Genomic DNA, 9,627 nt, shown 5'->3' with positions numbered 1-9,627 from the left:
GATGTTACGCCTCCCATATACTTCAGGTGCGTCCGCGTCTCCTGCCAAACGTTGAGGTACTTGAACGGCTTGTAGTTCATGGATTGGTAGGTGCTCATCGCGGCAGTGATGAAGTCGACCTCGTTCCGGCCGCTCCCCGCATTCCGCTCTTCCTGGAGGAAATAGCCATTAAACTTGCCAATTTCATCGTTGGCTCGGAAGATGGCGTTGCGCACCATACTCTCGTTGCGCTCGACTGTTCTCGACGGCCGGTTTTTATTGTACCGGCAAGCGATGCGCCACCAAAAGTGATCGCCGGATTGGTTCATGCCAACCATCGGATCTTCGGAGATTTCCAAGTACGCCTTGAACAATCTATCCATCTCCGTCGGAGTGTACGGTGTGCGAACACCGCGAGTAGGAGGAGTCGGAGTTTGGGAGGGGGCGGTCGGCCTAGGCTCCGGTGTCCACCCATATCGCCCTTCGGGGGCACCTTGGTCGTCGATTGGGTATGGCCGGTAGCCACCCGAACTTTGGGTTTGAGGAGGGGCTGAGTATTCCGCTTCCGGACTAGGAAACGGTGGTGAACCGAACCATTCGGGGTTCCAACCGGAGCCCGGGGGGTTATCGCCGTGGTCGGACATTGTTATGGTGTAGGAGTGGAAGAAAGATTGAGAATGGATATGGGAGAATGAAGATGAGAATGGATATGGGAGAATGAAGATGAGAATTGTGTAGTTTGGTGTGAATTTTTGGGTGTGAAAGTGGGGGTATTTATAGGCAGTGGCAGATCCAGGATTAAAAAACGGAGGGGGCGGAATAAAATAATAAAATATTAAATATAATACTTCAATATGTTTTTTTAGCAAAATGAAAGTCTATTACAATTCAAGTAGCTCTAGCATATGTTAACCGAGACAACTGATTTCTACGGGTATCCATATCTTGAAAACGTTTCAAGATTCTTTCATTAGAAACACTAGCAAAGATGGATCTTTCATTGTATACTACCAAACTGTCATTCAACCACGCATCTCCCATCCTATTCCGCAAGTCAGTCTTGACAAATTTCATTGCTGAAAATACTCTTTCAACAGATGCAGTCGCTACAGGTAAGATCAATACCAACTCAATCAGACGATAAACCAACGAAAAAACTTTATCTTTCTTGGTTTCAACAATCTTCTGAGATAGGCTAGCCAAATCTTCAATACCATTCAATCGTGCATCTCTTCTCACAACATCAACAAAAGTTTCAAGTTGTTTAAACAATTCAGTATGTTGAGTCGATGTGAAGTCCTTTGAGTAAAGAGTAACAAGATGAACAAGCTTATGAACATTAAAAGCAGCGAAATCATTTTTTTGATCGAGGCATGCCATACAACTTAGCAAGTCTGTGGATGCCTCAGAGAAATGATTTTCCATCTCTTGTGCAAGTAAGTCGACGACCTAATTGACACACAATAAAGATTAAATATCAAGATGATTCTAATTTAGTAAATGAATAAGATATTAAATTTCAAATTACCTGACAAAATATTTCAACGCGATAATGATGGTAGTTCTTGATGTTTGAACCATTCCTCTTACTAATCCGCTTTGGAGCATCATCATCCATGTTTGTTATTGAAATGTCATTTGCCCCACAAAAATCATTCACTTCTTGCAAGAAAGCATCCCATCCAAATTCTCGAAATGATCTCAAGCTTTCTTTCACATTCTCTATCAAGAAAATCGCATTTAAAATATCTTGGTCTCTTTGTTGCAAGGCACAAGACAATGGTTGAATAACCCCCAACAAATGTTTCATCAACATAAGGATGAATACAAATTCAAAAGTCTCCATTTTCTGTACGAGACCTACAGCTTTGCCCCTTGTTTCATATTCTTCTCCATCAACAAGTACGTTTTCAAGTACTTCGGTTACTGACTGCCACATGTTTGCAAGACGAATCACGGTGACATAATGAGATCCCCATCGAGTATCACATGGTCTCTTCAAAGAAGTTTCTTGATTTTGGCCTCTACCAGTACCGATTTCCCCATTCTCTATCATTTCAACTAGTCTATCGTGCTCAATTTGTCGAATCATATCAGCCCTTTTGCAAGAAGAACCACATGTTGTGACAATCGAGATAAGATAACTGAAAAAATCACAAACACATTGATTTTTCTTGCACACTGATATAAACGGGAAGTCCAAGGCCCGGGCTGACCCGACCACGACTCCCCTTAAGCTGCCCGGAAGGCCCGTCACGAGATCAATGAGACAAAGGCTTCGGGAAGGCGTTTCAAACTTCATTAGGAGGGGAATGGAGGAGGCAGATGGAATGCCCGGTCGGGCGAATCCACACCTCCAAAACGCCCGACCGGGCGTTTGTGCGCTGAGCATCGTCCACAGTCCAGAAAGTTCGCCCGACCGGGCGATTTCACCATCCCAGAACGCCCGACCGGGCGTTTGTGCGCTGAGCATCGTCCACAGTCCAGAAAGTTTGCCCGACCGGGCGATTTCACCATCCCAGAACGCCCGACCGGGCGTTTGAAGAAGCAGCGCCGAATCCAGAAAGTTCGCCCGACCGGGCGATTTCACTTTCCCAAAACGCCCGGCCGGGCGATTCAACTTTTACATCCGATTTTCCTTGTGTTTTTAGCCCTTTTCTTGGGTTTCCAACCCTAACTATAAATATCCTTTTTGTAAGACTTTAAGGGCAGACTTTGATGAATGTTATTATGAAGACTCCTTTGAGAGCATCTCCCATGTGAGATTTCTATCCAAATTCCTACATTGTAGGTTGCTTGTTTTATGTTCATTTGGCTAAATCAAGTATAGGTATGCATTTATGGTTGTGTAGTCATGAATGTGGAGCCAATGGAGTGTTTGCTTTGGGTGAAAGTAGCCTAGGGTTGCCCACATCTCTTTGTGGGAGGTCATAGGTCCTCAAAGAGGATTCCTCCTTCTTTACACTTTCTTCTCACCTTCTTTCTCTCCATCCAAAACCATTTTGAGTTTAGTTTTTGTGGCTAGCTCAACTTATCTTTACTTTATCTTTGAAAACACAAAAAAAATTGAAATCAAACACCGCTTTGGGTATTTCTTGGGCACATGGAAGGTTTCCCTCACAAGGAACCTTTATCATTTGGTATCTAGAGCCTAGGTGCCTACCAAGTGTTTGATTTTAAACCTCTATGAAATTTCATTTTCCTTGTTTTTCCTTATTTCTTTTGTTTTAGCCTTTGCTTGTTTATTGGTCAATTGTTGTAGGATTGAGCTGATTTTTGGTGTGCATGAACCTTGATATATGAACTATTGTCCTGAAAAATCTCAGCCAAAAATTCTATCATTTGATAGGTCAAATTAATGTGTGAAGTTGCTGCCCTGTTTTGTGCCCTAGTTTGACAGATTTGGGGAAAACGTAAAATCGAGGGTCTTCTCGAAAACCTGCTATATTGGGGATATTTTTCCCTCTTTCTAAACCCTTTAATCTTGTTATCTACCAAGTTTCATCAATTTTGGGGTTGGGTAGCCATATCAAAAAAATTTCCTAAAGATCAGCCAAGAGTTACATAAATTTTCAGCTCAACTAAGTTTGTTTGTTAGCTTCCTTAGGCATTGAACCTTACTTTCACATGCTTGATTGGCCTTACTTGCTTGGTTATATTGCCTATGTGTATACCTTGATTGATTTGTCTTAGCGCTTGCATTTTGGAAGTTGGATATTGAGAGTGAGTGAACCTAGCCCTCACTATATTCTAAGCCTTTTTCCGAGTGACATTGGTGAGTGAATTGGGGGTGGGATTACCAATTGGGAAGTGAGTTCTTACTAAAATCTCCCCTTCTTGTGTGTGTGAGTGTGGATTTTACTAACCCTTAGGACTAGATCCTAGTTTTTTTTTTATTTCTTATTGTAGGTACCATTGTGAATGCCACCTCGTACTAGATCCACCACGATGGGGGATCCGCAACCGGGTGCGAGCACGAGTCTTAGTGTGGCGGGGGATGAGTTGAAAAACTTGATGGAAAAAATTATGACGGATTTGAGGGATCTAAAAGAAGGCCAAACCACAATGCATGTCACTCAAGATGCTATGTTCGGGGATTTGAAGGAACTCAAGGTGAACCAAGCATCCATCCATGAAAACCAAACTTTTCTCCACGACGAGCTCAACGCTTTGAAGGCCGTGCGACTATCAAGGTCAAACACCCCTAGGAGCAATCACACACATCATGATGCCTCCGAGGGGAGTAATGGAGAGGAAGAGCCATATGGTTGGTACGATCATGGGGGGCGCGGGGGACAAGGAGGAGGACGGAATGGGAATAGGAATGGTAGGTTCGGGAACATGATGGGCGGAAGAGGAAATGGAAACATGGGGCACCATGGGTGGAATGGTAGGCATGGAAGATATAGAAACTATGAGGAGGAGATGGAGCCGCGGTATGATGATCCCACCAAGTCTATCAAGCACACATTTCCCAAGTTCCACGGCAAGTTTGATCCCGAGGCCTACTTGGAATGGGAGTCACAAATGAGCAAAATTTTCTCACTCCATAACTTTTTGGAAGGTGATAAGGTGAAGGTGGCAATAGCCGAGTTTCGTGGCAATGCGGATACATGGTGGAATGATACGATGAGGAGGAGAAGGATGGTTAGGGGAGGGGAAGTGGGTTCGTGGGCGGAGTTGTGTGAGCTCATGAGGACTACCTTTGTACCAAAGTCCTATTTCCTCCGACTTCGAGGGGAGTTTCAAGATTTGAAGCAAGGGACGAAGAGCGTAATGGAGTACTACTATGAACTCCTATCATTGATGAGCAAGGTAGGGGTGGAGGAGCGAGAAGAGGCGACTCAAGATCGATTTATCCATGGCCTTAACATCAACTTGAAGCACAAGGTGCAAGTGGAGGCATTGAGGGGAATTTCCTTGGACGAGGTGATTGGGTTTGCCGACACTTTTGAGAGGCAAAGTAAGGAGTTGGTTTCTAGCCGGGCTAAATGGGCGTCTAGCCAAACCGGAGGGACGGGGACTAGCAAGTGGAGTGCTCCCGGCAAGAAGGTGGAAAACATGGCCAATCCAAACACCCAAGGGAGGCCGATCGCGAAGGCTCTACCGGGTACTCAACCTATTAAAGCTATAGCCCCTATGGAAGACAAGAAGGTTCAATGTTTCAAGTGCAAGGGGTATGGCCATTATGCACGCGAGTGCCCAAACCAACGGGTAATGGTTATCGGGCAAGATGGTAGCGTGTATAGTGAGGAAGATGAAGAAGATGGGGAGGGTGTGGGCACTAAAGAAGTGAGCCCGGACACCGACATAGCTTTTTCTAGTGGCGAAGAAGAAGATACACCCTTAAGGGCTATGGTTGTACTCCGAATGCTCAATGTACAACCCAACCTTGAGGAGCATAAGGAGCAAAGGTGCAACATCTTTCATATGAAGTGTAAGGTGAAGTCCAAGACGTGCTTGGTCATCATAGATGGAGGGAGTTGTACAAATGTGGTGTGTGACCGGTTGGTGGCCAAGTTGGGATTGAAGGTACTTAAACACCCAAACCCCTACAAATTGCAATGGTTAGGGGACTCCGGAGAGTTGAGGGTGAAGGCTCAATGCAAAGTTCCATTGAAGATTGGAGAAGTTGAGGAAGACATCCTATGTGATATCATTCCTATGACGGCATGTCATGTTTTGCTAGGGAGGCCATGGGAGTTTGATAGAAGGGCCTACAAAAATGGCTTCACGAATGAGTATTTCTACATGCTCAACGGGTTGAAGGTTCGTTTGAAGCCATTGCTACCTAGTGCCGTGTTTGAGGCTAGCCAACATCTACAAAAGGAAAGAGAGAGAGATAGGGAAAAAAGGCTAGTAGAAGAATGTGAGCTAAAAAAGCCAAGTGAGAGTGGGGGTGGTGAGAGAAAAATAAAAGCGCCCAAAGGAGAGCACCCACAAACAAGAGGGGGAAAGGAATGTTTGATAGCTAGTAAAACCGACCTTGGGTGGGCACTAAACAATCACCCCTCCGTTCTCCTCGTGGTCCGTAAGGATTTGTGCTTAGCTACTAACCTTGACCCGTATCCTTTGATTGTCCAAAGTGTGTTGCAGGAATTTGAAGATGTATTCCCGGAAGAACTCCCGAGTGAACTCCCTCCCATGAGGGGGATCGAGCATCAAATTGACCTTTTGCCGGGATCATCACTCCCAAACCGGGCCGCATACAAGGCGAACCCCAAGGAGACACAAGAGCTACAAAGGCAAGTCGAGGAACTCCTTGCCAAAGGTCTAATTCGTGAATCTCTATCTCCTTGTGCCGTACCCGTCATTCTTGTACCTAAGAAGGACGGAAGTTGGAGGATGTGTGTAGATTGTAGGGCAATTAACAAAATCACCATCAAATATAGACACCCTATACCTAGGTTAGACGACATGTTAGAGGATCTTTGTGGCTCTATATGTTTTTCTAAAATTGATTTGGCTAGTGGATATCACCAAATTCGCATGAAAGAGGGAGATGAATGGAAAACCGCTTTCAAAACCAAATTTGGCTTATATGAATGGCTTGTGATGCCTTTTGGTTTGACTAATGCCCCTTCTACATTCATGCGTTTGATGAATCATGTACTTCGTCCTTTTATTGGGAAATTTGTGGTGGTATATTTTGATGATATCTTGATTTATAGTCGTAGTGTTGAAGAGCATGCTAGTCATCTTAGGAATGTGCTTGAAGTGTTGAGAATGCATACTTTATATGCCAAGTTGCCTAAATGCACTTTTTGTGTTGAGGAAGTTGTGTTTCTTGGTTTTGTTGTGGGAAAGGAAGGAGTGCGGGTAGATGAGGAAAAGGTGAAAGCCATTAGGGAATGGCCAACACCTAGGAATGTGAGTGAGGTTAGGTCCTTTCATGGCCTTGCTAGCTTCTATAGGAGGTTTGTTAGGGATTTTTCCACAAAAGCTTCACCCTTGAACCACCTTGTCAAAAAAAATGTTGAGTTTAAGTGGGGGGAGGAGCAAGAGAGAGCGTTTAGTACTTTGAAAAATGACCTCACGCATGCTCCCTTACTAGCACTCCCCAATTTTGATAAAACTTTTGAACTTGAGTGTGATGCAAGTGGTGTGGGGATCGGGGGAGTTCTCATGCAAGAGGGTAAGCCCATAGCTTACTTCTCGGAAAAACTAAATCAAGCCCAATTGAACTACCCCACATACGACAAGGAGTTGTATGCTATAGTCCGTTGCCTTGAGAATTGGCAACACTACTTGATGCACAAGGAGTTTGTGATACACACGGATCATGAGTCTATTAAGTTCTTAGGAGGTCAACATAAACTTGATAAAAGGCATGCTAAATGGAGTGTTTTCCTAGAGACTTTTCCCTATGTCATTAGGTACAAGAAGGGAAAGGACAATGTGGTTGCCGATGCTCTTTCTAGGAAGCCTTTTGAGACCTTGCATGATGGCACTTTACTTGTGAGTGATACCGTGTGTTTGAGAAAGCGTGTGCTTACTATGTGTGCCTCCAAATATGTTGGATTTGAGTTTATTAAAGACCTTTATGAGCATGATCATGACTTTTCTTCTATTTACGGAGCTTGTGAAAAAGGTGCTTTTGATAAATACTATAAGTTGGATGGCTATCTTTTTAGAGAGAATAGGTTGTGCATACCTTCATGCTCTTTGAGAAACTTGTTGATTAAGGAGGCTCACCTAGGGGGCCTAATGGGTCATTTTGGGTTGCTTAAAACTTTTGACATACTAAGTGAGCATTTCTTTTGGCCTTGCATGAAGAAGCATGTTGAAAAGTTTTGTAGTAGTTGCTTAGAGTGTAGGCAAGCCAAGTCTAAATCTAACAATTATGGTCTTTACACCCCTTTGCCTACTCCTACACATCCTTGGGTAGACTTGTCCATGGACTTTGTTCTAGGTCTCCCAATGTCTCCTCGGAAAAATGATAGCATCTTTGTGGTGGTGGATAGGTTTTCCAAAATGGCTCACTTCATTCCATGTCGGAAGACAAGTGATGCCAAATTCATTGCTAGTTTATTTTTCAAGGAGGTTGTAAGAATCCATGGGGTCCCGAGAACTATTGTAAGTGATAGAGACGTCAAATTTTTGAGTTTCTTTTGGAAAACGCTTTGGGGTAGGATGGGCACCAAACTTCTTTTCTCTACCACCGCACATCCCCAAACGGATGGTCAAACGGAAGTCGTAAACCGCTCATTGGGAACTCTTCTCCGTGCCTTGGTTTTTGAAAATAAAACTTCTTGGGAAGAATGTTTGCCTATAGCCGAATTTGCTTATAATAGGACCATACATTCCACCACCCAACAATCTCCTTTTGAGGTTGTCTATGGTTTCAATCCACTCACCCCGTTGGACTTGTCCACGGCCGATTTGCCTTTGTCTTATATGGTTGATGTAGGTGGGATGAAGAAGGCCAAGTTTGTACAAGACTTGCACACTCGAGTGCAAGAACGAATCCGCAAGATGGGGGAACAAGTAGCTCAAAGGGTGAACAAAGGGCGAAAGAAAATGTTGTTCAACCCCGGAGATTGGGTTTGGGTACACTTTCGGAAAATACGTTTTCCCGACAAAGCAAAATCCAAGCTTGCCCCGCGAGGGGATGGCCCATTTATGGTCCTAGAGCGTGTGAACGACAATGCCTACATCATTGATCTTCCCGGTGAGTATAACGTGAGTTGTACTTTTAATGTGGCTGACTTGAGCCCGTTTGATTTTGTAGGGGACGACCCAGATTTGAGGACAAATCCTTCTCAAGAGGGAGAGGATGATATAAACGGGAAGTCCAAGGCCCGGGCTGACCCGACCACGACTCCCCTTAAGCTGCCCGGAAGGCCCGTCACGAGATCAATGAGACAAAGGCTTCGGGAAGGCGTTTCAAACTTCATTAGGAGGGGAATGGAGGAGGCAGATGGAATGCCCGGTCGGGCGAATCCACACCTCCAAAACGCCCGACCGGGCGTTTGTGCGCTGAGCATCGTCCACAGTCCAGAAAGTTCGCCCGACCGGGCGATTTCACCATCCCAGAACGCCCGACCGGGCGTTTGTGCGCTGAGCATCGTCCACAGTCCAGAAAGTTTGCCCGACCGGGCGATTTCACCATCCCAGAACGCCCGACCGGGCGTTTGAAGAAGCAGCGCCGAATCCAGAAAGTTCGCCCGACCGGGCGATTTCACTTTCCCAAAACGCCCGGCCGGGCGATTCAACTTTTACATCCGATTTTCCTTGTGTTTTTAGCCCTTTTCTTGGGTTTCCAACCCTAACTATAAATATCCTTTTTGTAAGACTTTAAGGGCAGACTTTGATGAATGTTATTATGAAGACTCCTTTGAGAGCATCTCCCATGTGAGATTTCTATCCAAATTCCTACATTGTAGGTTGCTTGTTTTATGTTCATTTGGCTAAATCAAGTATAGGTATGCATTTATGGTTGTGTAGTCATGAATGTGGAGCCAATGGAGTGTTTGCTTTGGGTGAAAGTAGCCTAGGGTTGCCCACATCTCTTTGTGGGAGGTCATAGGTCCTCAAAGAGGATTCCTCCTTCTTTACACTTTCTTCTCACCTTCTTTCTCTCCATCCAAAACCATTTTGAGTTTAGTTTTTGTGGCTAGCTCAACTTATCTTTACTTTATCTTTGAA

General features: G+C 44.6%; 1 protein-coding gene across 1 annotated transcript; it reads right to left on the bottom strand.

Annotated features, from left to right (window-relative positions):
* Positions 1-867: 867 nt before the first annotated feature.
* LOC121784086 lies at positions 868-2,035 on the bottom strand. Its single transcript, XM_042182266.1, has 2 exons — positions 1,508-2,035; positions 868-1,428 (listed from the first exon to the last, which is right to left on the bottom strand). Exons 1-2 carry the CDS (start codon positions 2,033-2,035, stop codon positions 868-870), a joined length of 1,089 nt encoding a protein of 362 aa, XP_042038200.1.
* Positions 2,036-9,627: the final 7,592 nt, after the last annotated feature.

Source organism: Salvia splendens, chromosome 21 (assembly GCF_004379255.2).
Source record: "Salvia splendens isolate huo1 chromosome 21, SspV2, whole genome shotgun sequence".
NCBI classification, from domain to species: Eukaryota; Viridiplantae; Streptophyta; class Magnoliopsida; order Lamiales; family Lamiaceae; genus Salvia; species Salvia splendens.
Note: the sequence above shows the minus strand (reverse complement) of the source record. Positions and strands in the feature narration are given on the sequence as shown.

Bases quoted from the DNA above. Each gene is read 5' to 3' on its own strand.
- LOC121784086 (XM_042182266.1), bottom strand. From the start codon at position 2,035: ATGATAGAGAATGGGGAAATCGGTACTGGTAGAGGCCAAAATCAAGAA. The intron at 1,429-1,507 runs GTAATTTGAAAT...TGTGTCAATTAG, and splicing joins GCGTTGAAATATTTTGTCAG to GTCGTCGACTTACTTGCACA.